The sequence below is a fragment of the Triturus cristatus genome, chromosome 3_2 (assembly GCF_964204655.1).
Source record: "Triturus cristatus chromosome 3_2, aTriCri1.1, whole genome shotgun sequence".
NCBI classification, from domain to species: domain Eukaryota; kingdom Metazoa; phylum Chordata; class Amphibia; order Caudata; family Salamandridae; genus Triturus; species Triturus cristatus.
Window position 1 is genome coordinate 454330081 of NC_140584.1, and position 27851 is coordinate 454357931.

A 27851-nucleotide genomic window follows, 5' to 3' on the forward strand; every position below is an offset into this window, starting at 1 on the left:
GCCAAACAAGCAGTAACATTCGTTTGGTAGCTTGAAGCCATTGGAGAGAGGTGGGATTCCAGCTGTTTCATGAAATTCAAATTAGTTGGGTTTCTGATCAAAGGGATCTAAAATCTACGGAAGAAGCTTTCTCAAGACGGTTTTGTATGGAATGGCTTTCTTTAGTAAATTAAAAATAACCACAATATTTGGATAACAATATTTAGATAATACTAGCACTCTTGTTGTTCTTATGTAAGTGACTTTGTGAACCCTCTTTTTATGTAAGTGGCTTCAGGGTCGGATTGGTAAGGTGGGCACTCAAGCAATGGCCGAGGGGCCGGTATCGAAGTTCCAGCTGCGGGCTACTTTTTTGGCAGTTTTGGGGGCCGATTTGGGCTGTGTCTGGTGTATTCAGATATCGCCAGCGGCCCAGTGGGGCCCAGAGTGGCCTTTCTGGAGGCAGATGGCCATCCATTACCTCCCTTTTTCATCAACCGGCAGAGGTGTCACTCCCTTTCTCTCGCTGGGCCAGCCAATTAATGTGTGCTTACTGAGCCTGAGCAGAAGTGGCCTCACTTGTTTTTAGGTGTTTACAAAACTTCGCTGAAGCGGTGTTTTGAGGAAAGTCAATATGCAAATGTGGGCCACGTTTTTTGTGTGTGCCCGGGCCTATTTCTAATCTCAATCCAACCCTGAGTGGCTATATCAACCCTGCGAGTTTCTTTTAACTGCATAGATGACTGATGGGCGTACTGTGAAGTAAACGCCAGATAGGAGAGATGTGATTACCCCCAGGTCCCTCCTGTCCTCGTCCCATTCATGACAAGTGTAGATAATCATCTCCCGACAGAAAAAAGAACAGAGGAATGCTGGGACCCTAACCCCAGCCCCTCCCACTGACAGTACATAAGCAGTACTCATCCAGAATTCCGCCTGTTCTTTTCTTCTGTGGTTGTCGACAGAATTTGGAAGAGGTGCTGGTGATGCTCCTGCTGGGCTGGAGTGTCCTCTTTTCTTCCACTCGCTGTCTGGCTGTTCGGTCGGTGTGTCTGCTAGTCTGCCTCCCGGCCTGCCGGGCTTGCTGGGAGGTTTGGACTTCCCCGGCTGGCTTCTACATGCCGGCCAGCACTTTGGGCTGGTGTGTCGGCCCCCAGTTCCTCCTGGGTTGCTGGGCGTGTCTTCCTGTGGCCTGGCCAAGTGGAAGATGCGCAGCGTTTGCTGATTCCCCTGCGTTCCTGCACATTCCTCCTGCCCTGGCCCCTGCGTGCCTTGGGCTGACTGGCGGTGCAGGGGGGCCTTGTTCCTGTCTCCTGGCCTCCCCGGTGAGTACTCGTAGTGGGGTCCCATTCTTTCCACTTGCTGGCATTTTCCCCCATGCTGTGTTTGGGTGCAGGACTTTTTCTTGCTGTATTTAACATTTTCCTGGGCTCCATGCCTCGCCTGCCACTCCTTCTCAATTACGTTCTGTGTCTTTACTTCTTGCCGGTACTGGGTTGGCCTTTTAATTATTCTATCCCAGTTGCACTTCTGCGAGCCTGTGTTGATTGGTCACTGTGCCCTAGTGCTTATGGTTGCAGACTCTTACACTTTAGGTTATGTGTTTCACTGGTTGTGAGTTCCCAGAAAGCAATACAGGCGATGTTACTTTCTGCCTCCTGCCGCTGTGATGCCGGTGTGTGCTGGCCTTCTGGATGTGGGGGTGGGGGCCTTGTTTGGCATCTGCTGGCCTGGTAGGTACTACTTTACAGTTTTCTTGCTTGCCTTCTGCCTTTGAACTGGCTGCCTGCTGTGGTTAATGTCCTGGGGTGCCGGTGTGGTCACGAGTACCCGTTGTTGGGCTTTGGGCTTGTGCCTCTTGGCGAGACCGAGATTAGTCACCGTGGCCTTGTGTTTAATGTTGCAAACTCTTCCTCTAACGGTTATGTGTTCACATCCTGTTGTTAATTTGCTGGGGTCGGGGTTTCTGGTTGAGGGGTTGGGTGGGCGGAGTCTTGGTGTCTGCCTGCTCCCGCTTCTGGGGCTCCCATTCCCGCTGTCTCCCTTAGTTTTTGCTCTTCCTGGTACTGTCCTGGATTCCCCCATGGCCCTGCTCTGGGATCGGCCGGGGCCTTGGGGCGCCTTGCTACAGTGCCTCTGCCTGTGTCCCTGTGGCTTGCTCCCTCCCAGTGTGTGCAAGGCTCGGGCCGTCCTTGGGGCTTTGGAGCAAGGTTGGGATTAGGTTTCAGCTCCCCGTTTGGTGTTCTGCTTTGCCTGTGCCCTTCTGTAAGGCCTCTGGTACTCCTGTACGGCACTTTGTTATCTCCTGCTCCTGCTTTTTGGTCTCTGGCTATTCCTCCCTTGTCCCCCCTCCTCTGGTTTGCTGTCCGGGGCTGTGCTGGTTTGGCCTGGTTCATTCTAGGGCCTGCCCTGTTTTTCCGGGGTTTGTGGGTGTTCGCCTGGGATTCCCCACTGCTGTTGGGTTGTTCCCCCTGCGGAGGCACCTTTGTTGGGGTTCTACTTTTGTCAATTGGCCATTCTTCCCTGCCCTGGAGGGTTGGATTGGGTCGGTCACGGTTAGTCCCTGGGTTGGAGTTCGCCTGGGTGTCCAGGTTCTGTCTGCTCTGTGTTGCCTGTGCACTCGCTAGCATCTCTTCTGGCTGGTAGGGCTGTGTTTGGGGCTGGCTGTGCTGTGGAGTTTGTGCCAGCTCTGGGGGGTGTTTCACCTGGCGTCCCGCCCCTGGTTTTCTTGTGTCAGTGTCCTGGCTTGCGCCATCTCAGCCTGTTGGGCACTGGTCCCTCCGCTGTCGTGTTCCGGTCCTCGCGGAAAAGGTGTTCCTTCCGTTATGGCTTCCTGGTTCCGGCTGGGCCTGTCTCTGCCTATCCACCCGCTCCTGTTTTCTTGTGGCTGTTTGTTCAGCGGCGTTTCCCCCTCCACCAGTCGAGGGGGCTGTCTCAGGGTATTTGTCTTGCCTGTGCGGCAGCCTGCTGCCTGGCTGCTTGTTTCCCGGGGTCTGTGGCTGCCTTCTATCTCTGCCGGTTGTGTTCTCCCGGGGACGCTTGCTCTCCACCTTCCGGTTGTGCCTGGTTGGCCTGCTTGAGGCTCTTTCTCTCCTTTGGCCTCTTCCAGTCTCGGTTCCTGTGTGGGGCAATTGAGGCCGTGTGTCCTCCGTGGGCGCTGGTCTCCAGGTCTGGTTCTGGGGCTTTGGCTGCTGCTCTGTTTTGTTTTGGGCCTCGCTGTTGTGTTCTCGGCCCTGGGCTGTTGCCTTGTCGGGTTTCGATGATGCGTGGTTCAGCGGTTCTGTGCCGCGGGTCTCTGTTGCCCTCCCTGGCATTTGCCTTTGCCTGTGTGGTACTGGGGCCTTCTCCGCTTTGGGCCTTCCCCAGGTGTGGGCTGGGTCATTATGTTTGGGCGGGGTGCTTGGCTTCGGCCCTGGCTTCCTAGCTGTTGCCTTCTTTCTGTCCTGGGAGTTTCTCCCCTGCTTCTGCCCTCCCTTGGTGCGTGTTGGGCCATGGTGCTTTGGGGACCTGTGCGGTCTGCTTGGCTGTCACCCTGGCTTCTGTTGCCTCTGTCACTTGGCTGGTTTTGAGAGTTCTTTTCCGCTCGGGGTTTCAGGGTTGTTGCTGTTGGCCCTGTCCTGCCCCTTCCGGGCCTCTGTGGTTTCCGTTTTGTTGGCCCTGGTCTTTGCTGGCCTGTCTGTTGTTTGGTCGGTTGTCTGCCTGGTCTCTTTGGGGGCGTCTGTGGCTTTGGCTCGTCTGCTGCTGGTGTTGGGGCTCGCTTGGGGTCCTGGGTTCTCTGGGCCACCTGTTCAGCTGGCTGTTCTGTTGGGGGATTGGTTGCTCCTCTTCTTCGGTTGTCTGTGTGTGCCTTCTCCGGGGCTGTGGTTTCTGGCTCCGGTCACACCCCCCCCCCTGGGTTTGCGGTCGTGGTGTTCTGCTGGGGCTGTGTTCTTAGGGCGGGGTCTCGCTCTTCTTTCTCTTGGTCCTTTGGTTTGCCCTTGCTGGCATACGGGCATTCCACCCTGACAGCATCTGATCTCGTCTGATCCCAGAGGTTGAGCGATGTTGCGCCTGGTTCGTACCTGGATGGCACACCTCCTGGGAATCATAGGTGCTGTGGGCTGACCCTTGGGGTTTGGTCTTGCCTGTCCCTGCTGCTCTGGCATTTCATGGCTGACCCTGGTCCTGTTTGGGGCCTTGCTCTAAGGGGTGATATTTGGTCTCCTGGGGGTATGGTCTCTGCTCTGCCCGCTCCCTGCGTGCTCTCGTGGCCTTGTGGGGCAGCGTTCCAGGGGTTGTGTTTGTGTTTCCCCGGTTTTGTTTGAGGGTGCCTTGGCCTTTTGTCTCTTGGCTTGTCCCTGGGCTCTGGCTCCTCCTCCCGGGCTCGGTGCTTGGGGGTTGTCATCTGTCGGCTCTGGTGGTTGGTGCTGGCCTTTCTTTCCTGGGGCCTGGTGCTCTTTTGTGGGGTTTCGGGGGCTTTCTCCTCTGTGCTCTCTGGGTCCTGGTTGTTCTGGTTGGGGGAGGCTTGTGACTGGCCGGTGCTCCCCCCTTGTTGGATGGCCCTGTCCTCTTTCCTTTTTGGTTTGGTCTTCAGTGTGGCTGTCCTGTGGTGTTAGAGTTTGTCCTCTGGTAGGCCTTATCCCCTACGTGTCTGGTTACTTTGGGCTTTGGGACCTTCCTTTATTCCCCTCCCCTTTTGGGGTCCGTTTGGTTGTCGGGGCTTCCCTCCTGTTCTTGCTGGGGCTTGATCTGTGTCTGTGCTGCTGCCAGGCCCTGGGTAGCTGCCTGGTGGTGATGGGCTTGTCGGACTTGGTCCGGTGGAGCCCTTGGTCCGTCATGTTGGAGTTTTGTCTTCTCTGGTCCACTGAATTCCTGGGTATTGGTTGTTTTGGCACCTGTTTCCATTCTGGGGCTTTGCCTTTGGGGGCCTGTTTGGGTTGCCTAGTTTTCGGCTTCCTTTTTGGCCTGGTCACCTTTTTACCATGCTCCCCTCCGCTTTGCGGTTTGGGGTTTCCTCTTTTGTGGGTTTGGTGCTCTGTTTCTTGTTCCTCTAGTTGGTTGCCACCTTGCTGTCGCCTTCTGTCTTCCTTGGTCCTGGTTTTCCGGTCCTTGGTTGTGTCCCGGCTGGCCTGTCCTGGCTTGCTGGTCTGTTGGTCCGCTGGGGAACTTCTTCTTGTGCGGCCTCCTTTCTGTCTTTTTGTTGTTGGCAGCCTCTGTTGGTTTTTTGTTTGGCGTGTTCTCCCCTTCCTTATTTGGTCGGGCGGGGGGCTCATGATGTGTGCTGGTTGCCCTCTGTGGGTTGTCCTCTTCTTTTTCTTGGTCATCTCCTGTTTGTTGGGTGGGTGTGACCCTGCTTTGGTAGGGGGATTTCTTGTCTAGGTGCTCTGCCTGTTGTTTCCTGCGGTTCTCACTTTCGCTTCCCTTAAGTTGCTGCTTTGGTGTGGTTTCCTGAGTGTGCGTGAGGGTTTTCGGAAGGCCGAGTTTCTGCTTTGGTATTTTCCACTAGTCATGAATGGGACGAGGACAGGAGGGACCTGGAGGTAATACTCTATTACTTACCGGTAATCTTCATTACTCCTGGTCCCGTTGTCCTAGTCCCATTCATTACGGCCCACCCTCCCTCCCGGACTTCTGGCCTTCCTGTTGGGGGCTTGGTAGCTCAGGCGGAATGCTGATTAAGTACTGCCTATGTAATCCCAGTGGGAGGGGCTGGGGTTAGGGTCCCAGCATTCCTCTGTTCTTTTTTTATGTCGGGAGATGATTATCTCCACTTGTCATCAATGGGATGAGGACAACAGGACCAGGAGTAATGAAGATTACCGGTAAGTAATACAGCATTACTGCGCCATAAACCTGGTGCATGGAGGTCAGAATCCTGCACTAATTGAACCTGTAGAGAATGAAGTCTTTGGATGACCGTTTGCAAGCTCTTAGTGTCAATAGAAGGAGACATTTGTTTGTGAAGTGTGAGGAGAAGGATCTATCAAAGACAAAAACATCACCTATAGTATTTCTTAGGAGCTATTTTGGCTTTGAAGCCTGATTTAGTATTGTGGATTATTTAGAATCTGCTGATTGCTGGCGGATGCAATAAATCCAGCATCGGTGGGATGTTCACTAACAAAACTACAGCTGCCATGATTTAGTGTGAGGTAATTCCACCACTTGGCATCCAAAGATGTGAAAAGTACCACATTCACCAGCAACTGGAAGATTTAACATTCCTGCTAAATCCCTGAAGCAAAGCAGCTATCTTTTTGTAGTTAAACCTGACATTTGGCAGACATACATTTTTAATTCAGTCTAGATAGTCGGCCAGCTTCATCTGTCATATGTTCCCTTGATCTAGGGAAACAATTGGGTGTTATTTGCATATTGGGACTCTAAATAATCAACACCATGCAGTACAGTTAGTCATAACATTACAGTGTACATGGCACTGGTTTCCCCCCATCTTACCATCGTGTCTTTCACAGTTACAGTGGATGCCACTGGCAATATTTTGGGTGCAGTTCTCACCCAGAGATCGTGAGGAAGAAATGGTGTGCAGCAAGGAAAGGTAGGCAGGGCACAAAAATAATGAAAGGGTAAGATAGGGTGGAAACATATTTATGTGCACTTTAATGTAATAATTGCAAAGTCTGTCCTGAAAAGAAATAGAAAGAGGACTGTTCAGTGGGTCACCCAGCAGGTCAGGAATGGATTAGTGTGAGCCTTCTACCATCCAGTGGACTCCTCTTGGACTAAGTTCAACATCCATTCAGATTCATGATATTTCAAAGTTGTTAGCAAAATGGTGTAGGCAGAGGTGTGGAAGGCAGCAGAGAGATCACGAGGAGAAGTACTGATGCATCGCTTGAGTTGCACTTCAACAACATTCCCTTAAAGACATAGAAATAACTGTTAGTTCTATGGACTATTCCAATATAAAATTGGCAATCACCAAGGAGGTTGTTAAGTGACATACGTCACTGCTGCTGTTGGGTCTTTAGGGTCTGACTAAGTTCTCGGGGATGGATAGGTGTTATATTTACCAGGGTCCACATGCCTCATTGAGACTACTGGTACAAAAAAAACCAAAGGGGCATATTTACAAGCCCCTTGCGCCGCAGATGCGTCACTTTTTGTGACACATCTGCAGCGCTATTTGTAGGTCCATAGTTACAAGGACACGTAAAGCCACCCTGCATGGCTTTTCGTGTCCTTGTAAATATGTCCCCTTTTCACGCAGCACTTTGGGACATATTTACAACAGAATTGAGAAGCTTGGCATTAAGCAAACATTGCTAACGCCACACTTTTCCATTCTGAAACTGCAGGGAATCGCCGTATTTACAAGAATGCGGCGCACCCCTGCACTTCCCCGAGCACTGGCACTGAGTTCAGCTTCCTAGCGCCAACAATGGTCCCTTACACCATAGTGCAAGGGTGTCTGCGTTGGGGGAAATGCTTATTTATGTGCAGGAAGGTCTCATTCATGGTGTTTGGAAACTTCTATGTGTGCTGCTTAATGCAGCACACATAGAAGTTGTAAAACGTCATTTTTTTAAATTGTTTCATGTAGGAAGGGTCACCTTCCTGCACATACACATACACAATCCATGGCAATTTGCTGTTTCTATGTGTGCTGCACAAGGCAGCAAACATGGAAACAGCTAAAATAAGGAGAAATAAAGCATTTCTCCTCGTTGTGCCAGGGTAAGACCAGGTTTTCCCTGGTCTTAAGTTTGGCGCTGGCTCCTATTTACGCCATCCTTGTAAATACGGGGCAGCGTCAAAATCAATGGGTGTTGCGGTGAAAAGCCTACCGCAACACCAATTGCCCTCCCCTTGCATGCTAAGTACAGCATGAAAGGGTATTTAGATCAAGAAGAAATGGCTTACACTCTTGAAGCTTGTTGTTTATGTGGGGGGAAACCAATCAGTTTTGTATGAAAACACTCACCTACCAACCTAGTTGGTGGCATGCTTCATCATCGGGTCCCAACCAAGGTGCCGAATGCACCTCGGGTGTGCTACGACACCTGAATTACAGCAGAGCGGGAATTTTGTGTGTGCAAGTGATGTGATGAAGTTGATGTTAAAAACTGTCTATAGGGTCCCTTGTAGATTAATTTTTAATGATGGGCCCTATGGCAGGGTTAAAAATTAACAGGCGTGCCTTATTTACAAGGCAACATTAAGACACATTAAGTGGCTTACCGCTGCATGGTAAATAATTTGAAGCCCCTATTGCAATCACAACGTCACTAAAAGTGACGTTGTGGTGGTGACAGGGGCTTGTAAATATGCCCCTTTGTATCAAAGGGGCATTCCATGGTTGTTGCTGTGGGTGTTCCCACGCAACACCCATGGATTCTGCAGCTTTCCCAGATTTACAAGGTTTCGTAAACCTGGGAATGCTTCAGAACCTACGCCTCCCCAGGGAAGGTGTAAGGAGGCACAACAAGGAGAAACACTTTTATTTCTTCTCATTTTTTACTCTTTCTATGCGTGCTGCATTCTGAAGCATGCATAGAAAGAGGAAAACACCTCTGATGATTGTTTTTGTGCAGGAAGGTGTCCCTTCTTGCACAAAAACTATCATCCCTGCAAAGCAGAAACACTTGCACCATGGTGCAAGGGTGCCTACGTTGTTGCATAGCAGCCATTATTGTGCCAGCGCTGGGTAGAGTACAGGGATCCATCATATTGTTGTAAGGGATGCATCCCTGTGCTCTGAAAGTAATGCAGAGTGGCGCAGCCAAATGGCTTGTGGCCCTGCACTGCGATGCTTTCTCGTAAATAAGGCCCAAAATGGCATAGTGATATACTACTACTTTTTAGTGTTGATTTTCTTTATTGTGTATATGTTAATGAGTCACACAAAAGAGTCGTATTTTGCTACAAAAATAGAAACATTAAAAAATGTTTTGCTGCTGCATTACCAGATAGTAGTATAAGTTAAGCACCATATATAAAGCAGTGCTAACAGAGGAAAACATTATGCCTGTTGCATTTATTTCTGAAACAAAAAGCGAAATGAGAGCATGTTGACTAATCTGGTGCCTGGGTGACCTAATCACATCCCTACAAACCATCATGTCTTGTCCTCATGAACATTGAAAACATGAAACATGAAATTTCAAGCCAGAAAAATGTTAAGCTCAATAAGTGCTTGCTTTACAAATGAGGTACATAAAAACGAGACACCATGAAAGCAACTGACATAAAGGATGGAGTATCACAAATATGCCATCCTCTGTACTCATCCATGCGCACTGCTGTTTTCCACACAGTGGCGTGAGGTTTATCCCTCTGCATGCTGAGTCCTACAACAGTGTACAGAGAAACTGTATCCATCACACGAGATCTCAATCGATCGGTCTTAATAGTACCATTTAAAAAATATTAGTGAGATTTGCTAATGAGGAAAACTCTGTCAGTATTCAGTTAGTCTGTTACCACTGAAATGGCACAAAATGAGCTGCGACTAACTTACAGAAGCATTTGGAGGGCTGTTTGTCCCTATATTGTGGTTGGTGTATTGGCCTCCCAAAATACGTCATCCACAATATTGCTCTTACTAATATCTCTAGGGAACTATACATTGACTGTTCGTATTTCCACATCCACTTACCTCGTAATGAAGAGGTAAAGTAGATACTGTGCATTATTTGTGTAGTATGATGCTTCGACTATGATATCACCTCTTCTTGACCTAAGCCAGGTGGGATTCCACACAGACGTGGTCCTGACACCCCTGTGCTATTGAAATGTGAAATCTTCTGGAAAGAGTTGTGAAGGGTGTTTTTAGTTCAGTTTTTATATCAGTAGGACGTTTGACACGGCACATCACGTTGCAGTGCTCGACCAACCATGCAGTATGTTCAGTTTACTCCCAGTACACACCAGAACGACTTTACTCTTCTGGTAAAGGCAAGCCAGAAAGCCTGGCTTTGTGTCTTTTCATACCCACTATGAGAACTTGCAAGTGAGGTTGGCAGATGCATCCCCACATCGACAGTAGTTTTTAGGTCTGGCTTAACAGCACAGCTGTCTGCTTATTCCTACCAAATCTTTAAAATGTACACAGAGAAGGCCTTGGCTCCGCCCAGAGAAGTACTACTGCCTAACGACATCTTATTTGTTACCTGGGGTAGATTTTCAAAAAAGTTGCGCAACGCAGCGCAGCCCCCGCGAGGCTGCGCCGCATTGCGTGACAGGAAGGGAGCAGGAGAGCGCCATATCTTCAGAGATGTGGCTCTCTCCTCCCCTTTCCCTTGCGCCGGTGCTGATTTCAGCTGGCGTCCCATCAATACACTTGGGGGCTAGAGGAGTTTTAAGGACCTGCGCGGACCGACTCCCCACCTAATATATGTATTACACAAAAAGGGGCCACGGGTCCGGACTCGAAGGAGGTTGTTTTAACTGTCTGAATGTACTCTATCATGCAAAAACTGGGGGTTTCCCTTTACAGGACAGTTCCCCTCACACACCAGAGGTGTCATGCTTCATCATAGGGGTGCCTCCTCACGTAATAGACCTAGACTTCACGTGGGCTACAACCCCCTCTCTAAAAGAGAGGATCTCAGGGATGTTTTTGTTGAAATGGGCGGGATGTACTAAACCCCTATGAAAGGCTGGCGTGTGTGTAATAAAGTGCAGTGCTGTGATGTGAGGGTATAAAACTGGCTACAGGATTAGCTATATGTAACTTTATTCGGTTACCCGGTGTCAGGATTAAAAACAGTGAGAAGCTGATAACACAAGTGCCGACATTAGAGACAGATGTGTAAATCACTCGACCAACATGTTTCGGCCACAGAGACCCTGATAGTGTCACGGCCTTCTTCAGGGTCAGTTTTTCAGCTACTGCAATAAACTAAGTGCAACCACATGAAAAAGCATATAAAAAACATGTGAATAAATCAAGATTATAATACTGAACCAATGTAATTGACTGTTCAGTAAGTACTGCATACGACCTATAATAAAGACAAAAAGGCCTGTTGTCACCGGTTACATATAGTATGTACAAATTGCATGAGTCAGACATACAGTTTAAAAACCTCCTGAGTGATAATTTTCTCTAACACAGGTACATATTAGATCAATGTGTAGTCATGAAAGACTTGTGACTCACCACTGTCGGTTGCTGAATTCACCACGCCTGTCCCAGCATATTAGCCATGCAGTATGTGCACCAAAACCGGCCAAAGGGAGGCATATGGTATTAAAAACAAAAGGTCCCAAGGGAGGGATTCGAAGATAAAGCATAAGTGCCACTAGGATGTCTGTTGGCTAAAGTTAGGAATCAGCGAAGGATGTGTGTCAATTAACTGTCATTTGGAGGTACTGGAATCAGTGAGCAAACAGTGTGCAAACAGACAAGCGTCCAGGCAGAGACCTCGGGCATTAGCTCACAGTGAACATGATTCTGGATGGCTGTGTGGAGGGGGCTACAGGGGGTGTGTGTGAGCCCGAAAGGGGCATGCAGTTCCCATCATACTGGGGGATGCTGACCGGTGGTGGTGGAAGCAGCTAGTGCCAGTTGCGGCAGGGGATGGAGGCTAGCGGTCTGCCAGGGTGGAGAAGGCGCCCAAGAGCCGGGCTAGGGTGGCCGGAAAGCGGGGCGCATATGGGGCACTGAGTAACTGTGGGTATCTGTCCTCAGATGTGAGGAAGACCTGTGCTGGGTTGGGCAGGGCTGTGATCAGGAAAAAGAGGGGTGCGGGAACAGAGACTGGCGCAGTGGTGAGGAGGTCCTGGGGGTAGCGCTTCGGATCCTAGGGCGGCACTCAGTGGTGGCTTGTGCCTGAGCAAAGCTTGAAAGGAGATAAGAGCGTGGCCTGGCTGTTGGTGGGCCGCCAGGTGGGGTATGTGCGCATGGGACCATAGTGAGAAGGAGAGGGCCCTGGCAGTGCTGATCTAGGGTGCCGAGGCTCCAGGGCCTGGGAAGGCAACAAAGGGGTTGCAAGCACGTGGAGAACGGTGTAGGACCTGCTAGTAAAATGCAGCCGGTGCCGTGTGTGGCAAGCAAGGTGGTGGGAGAGGGGGAGAGCACGGAATGCAAATGCCGCCACAGCGGTAAGGATGGGCGCGCTGGACGCTGCTGGTAATCGGACGCTGGGGTCAGTGATGTGGAAGAGCAGACAAACAGGGCAGTGGAAGCCGAGGCGAGCGCAGAGTGTGAAGGCTCCGCTTCGGCGCTGCGGCACGGGCGGGGAGACTGCTACCAAAGAGGAGCGCTGGGGAAAGGTGCCTCGGAACTTACCACAAGTTCGTGGGGTCATCAAGCTGGCAGCACATGTCCAGGGGGAAGGAAACAGGAAACCCGGCGCGGTTCCTGTATTTAAAGGGCGCTAAAGATTGATGTGATTCAGCTGGCTTCCGCGGTGTGTGCCCGGAAGAGCTGGGGGCTCATGGGTAGTGTAGTGTGACCGGACGCCAGGCATGTAAAACTACAAGAAGACTGCGTACGGTCATGGAGACCCATTATCTCGGGGATAGGGTCCGCCCTCGAGCCACTGTCACAATTCATTGACTTTGTCCGTTGGTCAGCCAAATGCCAACATATCTCAAAGATACGACTGATGTACTTCGCCTACTGGACAACATGGTCTTCAACCTCCAAACCGACTACCTGGTCTCATTCAACGTGAAGTCGCTGTATACTTGTATACCTCAGGACCAAACTCTTGAGACAATCGAACAACTACTGACAGACCATCCACCCGACACGATCACACCGATTTCATTCATAATGAACTGTGCGTGCGCGAATGGCCATGAAGGAGAATTTTTTCCAGTTTGAGTCCCAGCTATTCCTACAAATCTCTGGTACTTCCATGGGCAGCACCTTTGCTCCAAGTCTAGCGGACCTCTACCTGCATGTGTTCAAAGAAGGTGTTGTCCTGGGCGGACAGAATCCGTTTCGCGCTCGGATACTTCTATGGAGGTATATAGATTAAATTTTTGTCATCTGGCGAGGAGATGAGGCAACTGTCAACCATTTTCACAACTGGTTAAACAGCAGAAACAAACATCTCAATCAATCAAACATCTCTGTTTTCCCTGTGGATATTGCAAAGAGAAACTGGCATTCCTGGACCTACAGATATATCCAGCAGGAGGTGTCCTCGAAACAGAACTTTACCAAAAGCCCATGGCCCGCAATGCACTCCTCCAATATGAGAGCTACCATCCCAAGTCATTGCGGGACAATCTACCGTATGGACAGTTCTTGCGACTTTGACATAACTGCTCTACTACTGAGAACTACAAAACATATGCTGCAAAACCCAGAAGTAATTTACTTGACAGGCACTACCCTGCGCAATTGGTAAAGAAATCAGCCAAAAAGGCTCTCAATACCAACCGCGAGGCACTCCTGGAACAACCGTCTTCCAAACCTACATAAAATTGGTCTGTGTCAACACTTACAGCTCCATGTCCAATGTAGTTAAAAAACCAATACTACAAAATTGGGACATCTTGAACAAAGGACAACTAACCCGGGAAAAACCACATTTTGCGTTCAAAAGAGGACACAATTTGAAAGAAACACTGATCCACACAAGACCAACTGCACCAGGAGCAACAAGACCCAATATGCTCTGAAACTTACCACCTGTTCAAGGGCATTACCCATGCGACTCTTGCACCGTGTGCGCCCAAACCAAGATGATTAAGAACATAGATATAGGTACTTCCAGACCTTGGGTTTTAAAACAACATACTAACTCTAATAGTGAGCGGGTGGTCTACCTTATAACTTGCCCCTGCGGCTTGAGATACGTGGGGATGACCACCAGGAAAGTACGCACCAGGATTTTAGAACACAAAAGTACGATAAGGTGCGCCAAACAGATCACCAAAATGACTAAACACAATTTTTCCGACATAAAACATGGACAAGACTCCTTGTGTTGGACGGTTCTAGACAAACCGAACCTGAATGCAAACACTCCTAATCTCACGACCAAGCTCCTCAGACTGGAACAAAGATGGGTCTACAGGTTGGGAACCTCGGAAATAGGCCTGAACAACGAGATTCCTTGGCTGCCACTCTCTTGATATCCTGGCCATGCCTCCAGGGTAATCTCTTTTGACAACACTCCCTCACCCAAACCCCCCTTCACCACCTTCACACCACCCCCCACCAACCACAACCCAGCGTGTGCGCCCCACTCCTCCTCATTTTGCGCCAGTGCGTGCCCCCTGAGCCACCGCTTCCCCCACGCTACACCATACTGCCACCGGCCCCCGGCTTTCATGTGCATTTTTGCCCTAGGGGATGAGGACCACTGAGTCCTCCAACTTCTTGCCCTGCCATAGCACTAGGCACACAACCAGTAGTGTCGCAACCTTGATTAGAGCAAACGCTGCTTTTTCACTCCTGCTTACAGCACCTTTGCACACTTTGCACACCTTTTCTTAAAATAGACTTCGTTTTTAAATCATCTTGTTTTTAAAACTGTTGTGAAAGCTGTCTTACTTTTATTCTGTGGGAATTTGAATTGGGGGTTTGGTATTTGGGGGCTGTGCTGGGCTCGAACTGGGGTGTGATCTGTTTTGCCGACAGCCCGTCTGCGCCCGTCCGCGTCCCGGAGGCGCTAGGCACCGGTAATTCTACCCATTTTTCTGGAAGAAATGGAGGTAAGAGCATTCCTAGGCTTAAGTACAGCAGAGACGATTATGACGATTGGCAGTCAGGCAATATGTCGCACATTAACAAAGTCATCGGTTGACTCTGACCCACTGCTATGTAATGTCTATAAATGGAAGGCAGACCCTAGAGGTGGTGAGAGATGGATTTCGGGGGCAAATGGCCATACCCCCGGGTCACATACTCTTCTGAATGATGTGACCAGGGAAAATCTCAAAGCTAATCTTATCAATGCTAGGTCTATGAGGAAACATGAATTTCAACTTTATGATCTCCTTGTGGAAGCCAAGCCAGATGTTTTGTTTATTACTGAAACCTGGCTCCACGAGGGATCAAACCCTACTCTCGCTAACGCTATACCCCCGATTATATCATAATCAGGAAAGATAGAATAGGTAATAGAGGTGGGGGGGTAGCTTTTATTTACAAGAATTCTCTCCCTTGCTCGGCTATACCTATTACTGACTTGGAGGGAGCGGAAGGCCTAGGATTCCAATTGTCAGTTTCCGCCCACCAGTCAGTTGCTGGGGCGATTATATATAGACCACCAGGGCCGCCCGGTCGCTTCCTAGAGTCTATCGGCCATGCCATTGCACCCATCACTACTAGATTTAGTCAATGCATGGTCCTCGGGGATTTCAATATTCATTTAGATCAAAAGGAAGACCTAGAGACCGAGAAGTTATGCGAATCTTTGAATATTCTTAGCATGGCCCCGTATGTGATGTCCCCCACTCATGAAAAGGGTCACATTTTGGACCAGATTTTTTCAACATTTAACATTGACTTAGACAACCCGCTTCCCATTATTTGGTCCGATCATTTTCTGCTTACTTTTTGGCTTAAAAAAGAGCGGAGTAGGACCCAGTGTCTTGGTATCCAACAAACAAAAGAATATAGATCCTTTAAACTAATTATGACAGATTCTTTGGCAGAAATACTATGCCATCATCCTATTCCTGTGGAGGGGTCCCGAGAAGATGTGACACACGCTCTGGAAAGCTGGCTGCAGAATTGGGCATTGCATCTTGCTCCTCCAAAGATGCGTAGGACTGCACGGGGTAACACTTCAGCTCCTTGGTTTACCGAGGCGTTGAGAAAAAGTAAAAAAGTGCTTGTAAATGCCTGGAGCGCTTACGGAGGAAAAGTTTTGACCCACTAAGTAAAGTCACCTTAAAGCGCACTACTTAAAAGTGCGGGATGAGAAAAAAAGCTTCCTGGCTATAAAAATTGATCAAGCAAGAAACAGTAGAGAACTGTTTAAGATTGTGAAGGATTTTGCTTTCCCTAATGTTAGCCAGAGTCTTTTCACTCCCACCCTTGAATGGACGAATCAGGTTGCTAACTTTTTCTTTGAGAAGATAAAGTCCATCCAAGATACATTTGATATGCCCACCTGTATGAATCAGGACGATGTGCCAGACCCTAAAGAATACTCTAGGGAGGAAATACTTTTGGAGTTTCCTCCTGTTCCTCTGGATACCTCACTTACCATCATGAAGGTGTTAAAATCTGGGTGGCCTTCGGATCCCTGCCCGGCGAAAATAGTAGCATCTGTCGCTGAGATTTTGAATTCAGCTGTCAATCAAGTCCTGAACCTTTCCTTGTCTGAAGGAAAGATTCCAGTGAATGGGGAAACAGGGTAAAATCCTCCCCCTTCTGAAGAAACACTTAGCTGACCCTGTAGTAGTAAGCAGCTATAGACCTATAACACTGCTTCCTTTCTTTGCCAAGGCGTTGGAGAAGTATGTGAATATGGTTATCACTGACGTCATTATAGCACTGAAACAGCCTTATTGGAAGTCACTGAAAGTATCAAATCCACCCTTGATAGAGGAGGTAAAGCAGTATTAATACTGCTGGACCTCTCGGCAGCTTTCGATACCGTGCCCCACCGACGACTCTTACAGAGACTCAGGAAATGTGGCTTTGGGGGCACGGTCCTTAGGTGGTTTTCTTCTTTTTTGGAAGGCCGTCAGCAATCTGTCTGGTCCCCACCTTTTTCAGCGGATATTCCATCACTGAATGTTGGAGTGCCTCAGGGCTCAGTTTTGAGCCCAACTCTTTTTAATATTTATATGGCACCATTGGCACCCCTAGCGGAGAAACTTGGGGCAAAAGTTATAACTTATGCCGATGATTCCCAACTATTGTTTACGTATGAAAAGGACGAGCCGCTAAACGAAAACTTAATACATCAATGCCTGACCCACCAACAGCCAGGCGGCGCTCTTTCCTCCTTTAAAGCTTTGCTCAGGCACTAGCCACCACTGAGTGCCCCCCTAGGACCCGAAATGCTACCCCCAGGACCTCCTCACCACTGCGCCAGTCTCTGTTCCCGCCCCCCTCTTTTGCCTGATCACAGCCCTGCCGCACCCAGCACGGGTCTTCCTCACATCAGAGGACAGGCACCCACAGTTATTCAGTGCCCCATCCACGCCTCGCTTTCCTGCCACCCTAGCCCGGCCCTTGGGCGCCTTCTCCACCCTGGCAGACGGCTAGCCTCCGTCCCCTGCCGCAACTGGCACTAGCTGCTTCCAGCACCACCGGTCAGCATCCCCCAGTATGACGGGAACTGCATGCCCCTTTTGGGCTCACACATACCCCCTTTAGCCCCCCCCCACACAGCCATCCAGAATCATGTTCATTGTGGGCTAACGCCCGAGGTCTCTGCCTGGACGCTTGTCTGTTTGCACACTGTTTGCACACTGATTCCAGTACCTCCAAATGAAAGTTAATTGACACACATCCTTCGCTGATTCCTAACTTTGGCCAACAGACATCCTAGTCGCACGTGCGCTCTATCTTTGAATCCCTCCCTTGGTACCTTTTGTTTTTAATACCATATGCCTCCCTTTGGTAGATTTTGGTGCACGTACCGCATGGCTAATATGCCGGGACAGACGTGGCGAATTCAGCAACCGACAGTGGTGAGTCACACGTCTTTCATGACTACACCTTGATCTAATATGTACATGTGTTAGAGAAAAATATCACTCAGGAGGTTTTTAAACTGTATGTCTGACTCATGCAATTTGTAAATTCTATATGTAACCGGTGACAACATGCCTTTCTGTCTTTATTATAGGTTGTATGCAGTACTTACTCTTGATTTATTCACGTGTTATTTATATGTTTTTTTCACCTGGTTGCACTTAGTTTATTGCAGTAGCTGAAATACTGACCATGATGAATGCTGTGAAACTATCTAGGTCTCTGTGGCCGAAACATGTTGGTCGAGTGATTTACACATCTGTCTCTAATGTCGGCACTTGTGTTATCAGCTTCTCACTGTTTTTAATCCTGACACCGGGTAGCCGTATAAAAATACATATAGCTAACCCTGTAGCCAGTTTTAAACCCTCACATCATAGCACTGCACTTTTTTACACACACGCCAGCCATACATAGGGGTTTAGTACATCCTGCCCGTTTCAACAAAAACATGCCTGAGCTCCTCCCTCGTAGAGAGGGGGTTGTAGCCCAAGTGAAAACTAGGTCTATCACGTGAGTAGGCACCCCTATGATGAAGCTTCACACCTCTGGTGTGTGAGGAGAACTGTCCTGAAAAGGGAAACCCCCAGTTTTTGCATGATAGAGTACATTCAGACAGTTAAAACAACCTCCTTCGAGTCCGGACCCATGGCCCCTTTTTCTGTGAGGCACATTTCAGCTGGCGTGCGCCATGCACACCCCTTAGCGCCGCAGCGCTATGGTGTGTGCATGAGTGTAGCATAGGTTTTGTACAGGAAGGGTACCCTTCCTGTACAAAACTCTATGCAAGGCACGGTGCAAAGCTTTTCCCACTTTGCATACGTGCTGCAGAGTGCAGCACGCATGGAAAGTCGAAAAAGCACGGAGAAATTAAAACATTTCTCCTGCTAGCACCTCCTTTGAAAGGGTGTTAACTTTTGGCGCAAAACCATGTGTACAAATCTTTGTAAATATGGTTTTGCGTCAAAAGGCATGGGTGGTTGCATGGGAATGCCCATGTACCACCCATGTCACGCCCCCTTGACGCAAAATAACGCAAAGCACTGCTTGGCGCTGGTTTGCGCTACTTACAGGGTACTTTCCAGCGCCAAACAAAACAAGTTTTGCGCTGGAAAAAAAATTGCAAAACAAAATTTTGCGCTGGTTAGCGTCACTTTTATGATGCTAAACCAGCGCAAAAGTTTTGAAAATCTGCCCCTTAGTCTATAATTCTACCTCCCAGAAAAGTATTTTCTGGAATTCATAAGGGACTACTTTACATCTGAAAGGTACATTCAGCCACTAAGCTGAATGTTTGTCGTGTATACCCTATTTGCATTCTATATAGAAACCCTTTTTTGATACTTTTTTTCCTCAGTATTGGCAAAGTCATGAAGGCAAACTTAAATGTGAGAAAAAGCATTTGTGCATGCTACGCTTGAGAACTGCATTTGCCTGTGATTACATACTTTTGCACATTAGCTTTACAGTGCTCGTTACTGTTTGTTCTAGGATTATATTCCATTCATAGATAGCCTATATATTGTTTAATTATATTTATGTCTTTGTTACCATTTTACAGTAACGGTATTAAAACTATTAAAGGACTGGGATTCCCCAAGCCGTAAAACACCAGTCATATAATAACGTTCTTTCTTCTCTGTTTCTTCCAGCATCGGGTGCACACGATTTTAAACGCGGACCTGGTTATTGTGATGAAGAGAGGAGTAATCCTAGAGTATGACAAGCCTGAGGTTTTGCTGGAACAAGAAGACAGTGTGTTTGCTTCTTTTGTACAAGCCGATAAATAAAGAACATTTTAAAGTGCAATTGAATTAATAGTTTTCTAACTATGTAAATTAATTGTAAATAAAAATCTGATTATTTAATACAAAAGGTCTCTGTTTCATCTTACAAATTATCCGAATGTCGTGGGCTTGAGCTGACAAAGTCAGTGTCTTTCAAGCCATATGCATGCTAAGAAATCATCGGTATAGCGCTGTAAAGTGGCGGCCACTATTTACCAAGGGTGGCGGGGCATGGGGAAGGGGGGGGTGTGTAAATTAAAATAATAAATACATTAAAAAAACACCTACCTTCAGGCCGGCCACCCGGCAGGCCGCCGCCTCTCTGTCCCCTCGCTGCTGCCACTCGCTCCTCGGAAGCAGGAAGTGCCCAGGCTCCTGACTCACCTAGCCATTCACAACGGTGCAAAGCAGGGTTGTGATTGGTCTGAGCGCCGTGGTACGGTGCTCAGATGTGGAATAGGGGCCTTGGCATGTTCTGCACCCAGGATGTAATGCATCGTTGGTGCAGAACATGTAAAGTGCGCATGACTGTTATGGTCGGCCCGAGAGTGCCGGCCAAACAGTTATGCGCATTTTAGAGTGGAGCAACTACTCCTCCTCCTCGCCACTGCTCTGGGAGTCCAGCCCCGCCCCACCTGAGGAAACAGAAAACTAAAATGATAGTAACGCTGGTTATTATAATTTTAGTTTTAATTTTTTACACTGCATAAAGCAGTGGAGCGACACTTCTGCGGCTTAGCGGAGGAACCGCCACTGCTGTAGGAATCCATTGTAGAGGCCGGGCGTCCAGAGATAAATGCCCTTATTGCCCTGGTTGGATACCGTGAAGCCGTTCATGACTTTAAATCAGTTGTGTTAAGCATGAATATTTTTCCAGAGAAAGAAATCTCCTCCTTGCCGCTGATAGAAGCCATAATGCTTGACTTAAGTTAACAATCAATAGACTTTCATCATGAAGGTCAGCAAGCCCAACTCGTGTTTCTGAGGTGGTCTGACAAGACCAATTGCTGTATCATCAATTCACCTGCAGTTAATTAAGCAGTCTACTAACCTTTTCACTCTTCCCTTTTACTGCTCAAATTGATATGTAAATGGAATTCATTTTATACATTAGAGATGGACAAAATGAGAATAAAGCAGATCTAAAGAATTCACCTATATGGTCCTTCGGTTTGTAATTTGTAAATTCAATTTGTTACTTATGCTTACTTTGTTTTTGAGTATATTTTGATCTTTTGGGGTTCACCGGGCTATTGGTTTTCAGCAATGTTGGAAATTCGGTTATTGTCAGCCGCGGCTGCTGTATATGGGATTGAGGGGCATGGCCTCACGGTTCATGGGAGGGGGGAGAGAAGAAAGGCAGGAATACACAAGCAGCTCAGCAGCACAATGCCAGGCCATTTAAATTAGTGATGAAAGGGCCAAGCCCGTATGTTCTGGACCTACGTTAGAATCACAAACAAATGGCTCTTTTAAGCAGCATGAAGGTATGGGGGGAGAAGATCGTTATTACTGCCAATCAATACAACAGGAACTTCTCTGGACACATAGTAACCACAGACAATTATGTAAAGTTAGATATTTATTACAAAGCCAAAAATAACTGGACATAAGGACACCTTAAAATGAGATTGTAGAATTACATCGGAATCAGCATTATTCAAAACCTGGGTATAAAGTTCAATCGGTGCAGAATAAACAAAACAATTAATTCAAGAACGAAATACAGAGGATCAGAAAGCATGAGTCCAAGTTTCCCTGCATCAAGGGTTGATGAATATAAAGCATTAATCTATCCTTACACTAACACTTAAATGACACCTCTATATAAGCATCTTCAAGGAAAAGGAACAAAAGGTGTCATGAAGTAGAGTCTTCCTAAGAAAAATCTCCACTATTGAAGGGTCAGATAGCATAAAACTATTGAGACAGAGCTTGCTCTAAGGTGCTCTTCATCAGAAGACAGAAAGAGAAGTGGGTGCTTTCCCTACTCCCAACAACACAATATTGAAAAGAACTTTCCCACGATATTTTGCAGGTCAAACCATCCACTCTGGTTACCGTCTTAAAGGTAGTTTTCTATGGGACAACAGTATTCTCATTTCTCACCACATTAGTCCTTGATTCAGAAGCCTTCTCTTGTGTGAAGAACAACGGCCTTCCTTTATCAATTCAGCAGTGGCCGCTCCTTCATTAGGGCGGAGGAGCGTTGGCCCACTGCCTTCTCACAGTGCAAGAATCAGAAACGTAAAATGGTATTTTAAATAACATTTTATGTTTCTGCTTCTCATGCTGCGAGAAAGCAGAATCGTATGCCTAGTTGGGGGAGGGCGGTGGACGGATCAGGGAGGAGTGGCTTGCCCAATGTAACGAGCCCTGACTGTTTGGTCTGCCCTCTGGGGCCAACCAAACCAGTCATGCGCACATATTGGATTTTCTCTATGTTGGCTGCATGCAGCCTACATAGAGAAAATGGCCTCCCTACAGGCGCCCGGCTGGACGCCGTCCGCACCAATCGCAATGCTGCCATTGCAGCATTGTGATTGGCTTAGGGAAGGGAGGTTGCCTGCTTCCTGTTTCTGGCAGAGGCAGGAAAGCAGCAGGAAAATAATAAACACATTTAATAAATGAATGATTTTCAGTTACACAACACAAACTCTTCACGTTGATGTTTGCAGCTAATCACATTCACTTTCTACGTTAATTCTCCAGGCGGGCCAATTCACAGAACAAATCTGAGATAAAATCCTAAACTTACTACATTTGGTATTCACAGAAGGAACTTAGTAGTAGTAAAGTTAGGACTCCTAACTTTACTACTACTAAACTGAGACTGAATCCTAACTTTACGACTTTCGATATTCACAAAAGGCATTTAGTAGTAGTAAAGTTAGGAGTCCTAACTTTACTACTACTAAATGCCTTCTGTGAATACCAAAAGTAGTAAGTTTAGGATTTTATCTCAGTTTAGTAGTAATTAAGTTAGGAGTCCTAACTTTACTACTACTAAATGACTTCTGTGAATACCAAAAGTAGTAAGTTTAGGATTTTATCTCAGTTTAGTAGTAGTAAAGTTAGGAGTCCTAACTTTACTCTCAGTTTAGTAGTACTAAAGTTAGGCATCCTAACTTTACTACTACTATATGCCTTCTGTGAATACCAAAAGTAGTAAGTTTAGGATTTTATCTCAGATTAGTTCTGTGAATCGGCCCCTTTGAGTGAAGGCAGTGTTTAGCTCTCCTTCAGCAGAGTCAGGGAGCAGGAGGCAGCAGGGCAACAAACAAAAAAAGCAGGCCTTCCAGATCAACAGTCCAGTTGAGCCATGTCAGCAGCACAGCAGTTCTTCTGGCTGAGCTTCAGTTACAAGTTCAGTAGTGTCTGATTTTAGGGGGTCAGAAAGCCAGTACTTATATCCAAAAGTGCCTTTGATGTGGGGGTGACTTCAAAGTAGCTCTCTGCAGTGCCCAAGTATCCCTTTCAACCCAGCCCTGTCTGCCTGGGGTAGTCAGTCCTTTGTGTGGGGCCAAGACACTGACGTTTAAAGTGAAGTGTTAGCTCCTCCGTCCATCCTGCCCAATCAAGGCCATCAGAATGCAGATTTATGTAGATGGGTACTCAGACAACCCTATTCTTCCTGTGTTGTGGCTGTCTAGAGGGAAGGCACAAAGTGTAGCTGTCACCCACCCCAGACATGGAATTGGAGACATGCTGTCAGGCACACAGAGTAGTAAGCGCAGAGAAATGTCCACTTTCTAAAGGTGGGTTTTCTAAAACAGTTGTGTTAAATCCAACTTCACCAGTGAGGAGGATTTATCATTACCATTCCAAACATATAAAAAACATGAAAAATCTACTCTTTCAGATCAGGAATTACAGCTTAAAAGTGTATTGAGGAATTCGCAATGTTAACCTACTAGAGGCGTAAGCCTCACAGTAGTTAAACACAAATGTGGGTGCTTGTCACTTCCATGACATGTAAGACATAAGGGTATATGTCCTACCTTTTACTTACATAGCACCATGCCATTTGGTCTACCTATGGCCTACCTTATGGTGAGTTATAAGCAATAGAAGGTGATTTTAAGGCTTGACAAGTAGTTTTAAATGCCAAGTCGAAGTGGCAGGAAACTGCACACACAGACCCTGCAATAGCAGGCCAGAAACAGGTTTGAAAGGGTACTTATGGGGTGGCCTAGTCAGTACTGCCGGCCCACTAGTAGCATTTGACTTAAAGGCCCTGGTAATATGTTATACCACTTTACAAGGGAGTTAGTAGTAAATCAAATATGCCAATCAGGTATACACCAATGTCACCATGTTAAGCGGAGAAGCACATGCATTTTAGCACTGGTTAGCAGTGGTAAAGTGCTCAGAGTCCGAAGGCCAACAAAAAGAATCAGCAAAACAAGAGGTAAAAGGAACAAAAGTTTGTAGTGACCCTTCAGAGAGGGCCATGTTCAAAAGACTGCTTTAATGAGGACCAATGATATCTGGTTAGTCACCTCTAAAGCCAACAGGTTAGCCCTCCCAGTAGCTGGGATGTACCTCCACAGGCCAGACCCCGGGAACTACTCTGGAACTCCAGGCATGCATGGGACTACCTCATAGGATGCAAACCACCTATCAATATGATCCTCCACCTCAAAGCTGAGAATCGGGCCTATAGGGATGGGAAAATGTCTCCATTGGACACTGTGTTGTCGATGCCACCATTACTACCTGATTCTGTGAGCTTCTGCATTTTCAAGTCTAGTTTTTTATACTCACTGTGTTACTCACTTTGTAACCCAACAGCTAGCCTTCTCTCCTGTAGGGCAAGGTCTCTCTGCCTCAGTCCTCTCCTGTGGTGTATATTATTCATCCCTTTCCTCTTTTGTAGCTAGTTCCACCTAGGCCTGCTGCAGTTTAACTCAATGTGAAGCAATGAGAATTCAACGAGTGAGGTTTATATAGCAGCTGAAACAAGATGGCTGCAGGGATTTTGAAATCTTGCAGGTATTGCCAAGTCTTGCAAGATCTCACAGGACAGCGCACTAATCAATTGTTTTCCATTGTGTGTCCTGTTGGGGGCCCCATTGTGTGGAAATTGTTGCAATTAGGTTTTCATGCTCAGTTACAGGTTAAGCCATTTGCAGAGTAACAACATTGCAATCCCCATAACCAGCTCAATCTATTTTGCAAACATATGTACAGCCATCTTTCTCTTTATGGAGTTTCTTTCCACAGGAGACCCCATGAGAGATGGCGACCAGGTACTTGAACTGGAATAAAACTCTTCCATGGAGCTTCAGGATACCTGCAGTCTGGACAATTATTACATGTAATAAGATGACCTAGTATTAGTCTATGGGGGAGATAGGCCTTATGACAGTGAAAAACGACTTTAGGAGATTGTCACTGTCAGGACATGTAAAACTTAAACCCACAAATCCTACTATCTAAATATCATGCACCTGTCCTAGGGAAGGTTAGTCCCTACCCTAGGGATGACTTACAAATTTAAAAAAGGAAGGTTTAGGCCCAGCTAAATAAATATTTTGCCAGGTCGAAGTGTCAGATTGAAGCCGCATTACATGCTGTGCTGGCCTGTTTTAAGAGGCTTCTGTAGTGGGTGGCACACTGAGTGCTGAAACCCACTAGTAGCATTTAATTTACAGGCTCTGGGTACACATAGTGCCATATACCAGGGACTTACAAGTAAATTAGAAGTACCAATCAGGTGCAGGCCAATTTTAAAATGTTTCTAAGTGAGAGCACAAGCGCTTTATCACTGGATAGTGTCCTTAAAACGAGCTCAGCAAAGAAAGGCAGAGGAAGGCAAAAACATGGGCGGACCCTGTAAAAAGGACCAGGTCCAACAGCGACCAGATATTCAAAAATGAAAACTGGAACAACTCTCTGATATATGAGAAGGACTGCATAGTGGCGGCAACTATAGCTGCAGTTAAATTGCTTCAAGGGCAGCACACGTCATTAGAATGTCAGGCGTTTACAGTTTGCGTACCTTGCTCTGTTAAGGTTCAGAACTACAAGGTTCTCTAGTGTCAGGCGTTAAGTATAAATCTCAGAAGATTAAAGTATGGCACGTTTAGCATGAATTCCGCAACAGATCTATACTAGAAGCTGAAAGGTGACCTTGGGCATAACTTGGCTGCACGAGCGGGGTACTGAAACACTCCAAACCAGTGGCATGATGCAAACTGACGGACCCTGCAGAATATGTGGGGGGCCCCTGACACAGCCATGTCCCACGGATATTCACAGGTCTTGGGCTGGTAGTGGCCCCTTGAAGGGTGGGCGCCCCCTTCCCGTGCAGTCGCTGCAGGGGCATGCGTTACGCTCGTGCTCCATTGTGATTTCAATAGCCTTCCTTTGCCTTTTTCTAAATATAGGGTATGGCGTGTCGAAGGAATGTGCATTCTAACATTTGAATCCATAAATCCCCTCCTGCGGCCTGGATAATAAATACCCCTAACAGGTCAGTGCTTCGGGCAGAGCTGGGTATAAAGTCCTTATCCTCGTAGCTCTTATAATACTCTGCAGGAGAACGAGCTCCTGAACACGCAGCAGCATCATCGGAAAGGGCACTAGACATTCCTATGTTATTCCCGACATTCCGGAAGGAACGTTCAGCATTGGGCACATTCCACCGGCGTAAGTAGTAAAGGGAAAATGTGTAACCTTATAATGCAAACACTCCTTTTTTCGTGTCCTTGTTACATAGTGCAACCCTGAGCACTGGAGCGCGCTCTCCTCTCTTACAGCTGAACGCAGGTTGTTTGCAAATTGGTTTTATCCTATATTTCTGCTTCTCAAGTTCACTCATGTTCTCATTTTGATGCTTAACGTGGGTTGACCGAAGACATGGCTGTAATTGCAGTGCATGGTCTGTGGGTGCAATTAAAAGTGATTCATCAGCAAAAAACAGGACTGAGACTAAAACATTGGGTAACCGGGGTATGTAAAAAAATTCTAAGATTACATATAAAAAGAAGACCATAAGTGCACAGTTCTTAACTAACAGTAAATTAAAGGTTTATTTGTGTTGCTTGTTGATCAATCAATCAATCAGGCGTTTGTTAAGCGTGACTACTCACCGGTAAGGGTCTAAAGGCGCTGGGGGTGGAGGGGGGCAGGTTCCAGTCCATCAAGGAGGGGGTCTGTCGAAGAGCCAGGTTTTGAGGTTTCTTGCGAAGATGGGGAGCGATGTTGTCTGTCCGAGGTGAAGCGGAAGGGCGTTCCAGGCTCTGGCTGCGAGGAAGGAGAAAGAGCGGCCTCCCGATCTGCTCTTTCTGGTGCGGGGGACCACGGCGTAGGAGAGCTGGGATGATCATAGGGTCCTTTGGGGTACGTGGAATTTGATTCGGCTCTTCAGGTATGCTGGTCCGGTGTCGTGGAGGGCCTTGTGTCCGTGGGTGAGCATCTTGAAGGTGACACTAGCCTCGATGGGGAGTGTATGCAGGTGCTGGGAGATGCGGCAGTGTCTTGGGAGGTTGAGGACCAGTCTTGCGGAGGCGTTCTGGATGTCTGTAGCTTGCGGTTGAGGTTTTTGTTTATTCCGGCGCAGAGTGCATTGCCGTAGTCGAGTCTGCTGGTGACGAGGGCGTGAGTGACAGTCTCTCTGTGTTCAAGGGAGATCCATTTGAAGGTCTTACATAGGAGGCGGAGGGTGTGGAAGAAGGAGGACGAGACTGAGTAGATCTGGGGGTCCATTTTGAGCTCGGAGTCCAGGATGATTCCCAGATTGCGTGCGGTTGTCCGTAGGGGTGGGCGGGCTGCAGAGGGCGGGGGGCCACCAGGTGTCGTTCCGGGCGTCGGGGTGGGCATCGGGGTTTGGGCCCATGATGAGTACTTCTGTTGATCAATTAGAAAGTATGATAAATGTATCAAATAATTAGAAATTGTGTCACACACAGCATTTCTAAGGAGGGGTGAGCTGAGGGGGCCTGATCTCAAAGGAAGAAACACAGGCTGGGGGAGGTGCAGCCGGACCAGATGGGGGCCCAGGTCAAATGCGGCCCATAGGTGGGAGCGTTAAAGCCTGCGAAAAAGGGGGCGCACCGCTGGTCCCCCAATCAGGGGACGAGGCGGCAAGTTAAGAAGGGGCACATGGCCCCAGTTTGGCATTCGAACCCCCTCAGCCAAAGACGGATCACCTGGTGTTGCAGCCGACAGAGGACATCGTGAGAAGCTCGCCTTTTGCTTCGGAAAATCTGCAGATCGAGATCCGTCCAAGACTCGGCTGGACCTCTGCGGAGCAGCAGAATCATGAAGGAAGCAAGGATTCGGTGGAAACCAGTTGAAACTGGCAAGATCTGAATCGCAGGCAACGGAGCCCGGTGCGTCAGAGCCGCATCAGCGAGAGAGCCACAGTGAGGGTAGATTACTGGCCTGTGGCAGGAGCGGAGATCGAGGCAGTGGCAGCGAAAGAAACGGAGCGGTCCAGCTGCACTAAGGCCCGG

General features: G+C 47.8%; 1 protein-coding gene across 2 annotated transcripts in view; it reads left to right on the forward strand.

Moving 5' to 3' along the window:
- ABCC8 (ATP binding cassette subfamily C member 8) overlaps positions 1–19463 on the forward strand; it is a 1425084-nt gene extending 1405621 nt beyond the window's left edge. For both annotated transcript variants that reach the window (XM_085648067.1, XM_085648068.1), the window contains one exon: positions 19255–19463. In XM_085648067.1, the coding sequence (XP_085504193.1) occupies positions 19255–19392 (138 nt within the window). In that variant the 3' untranslated portion in view covers positions 19393–19463. The remainder of the gene's footprint in view (positions 1–19254) is intronic.
- Positions 19464–27851: the final 8388 nt, after the last annotated feature.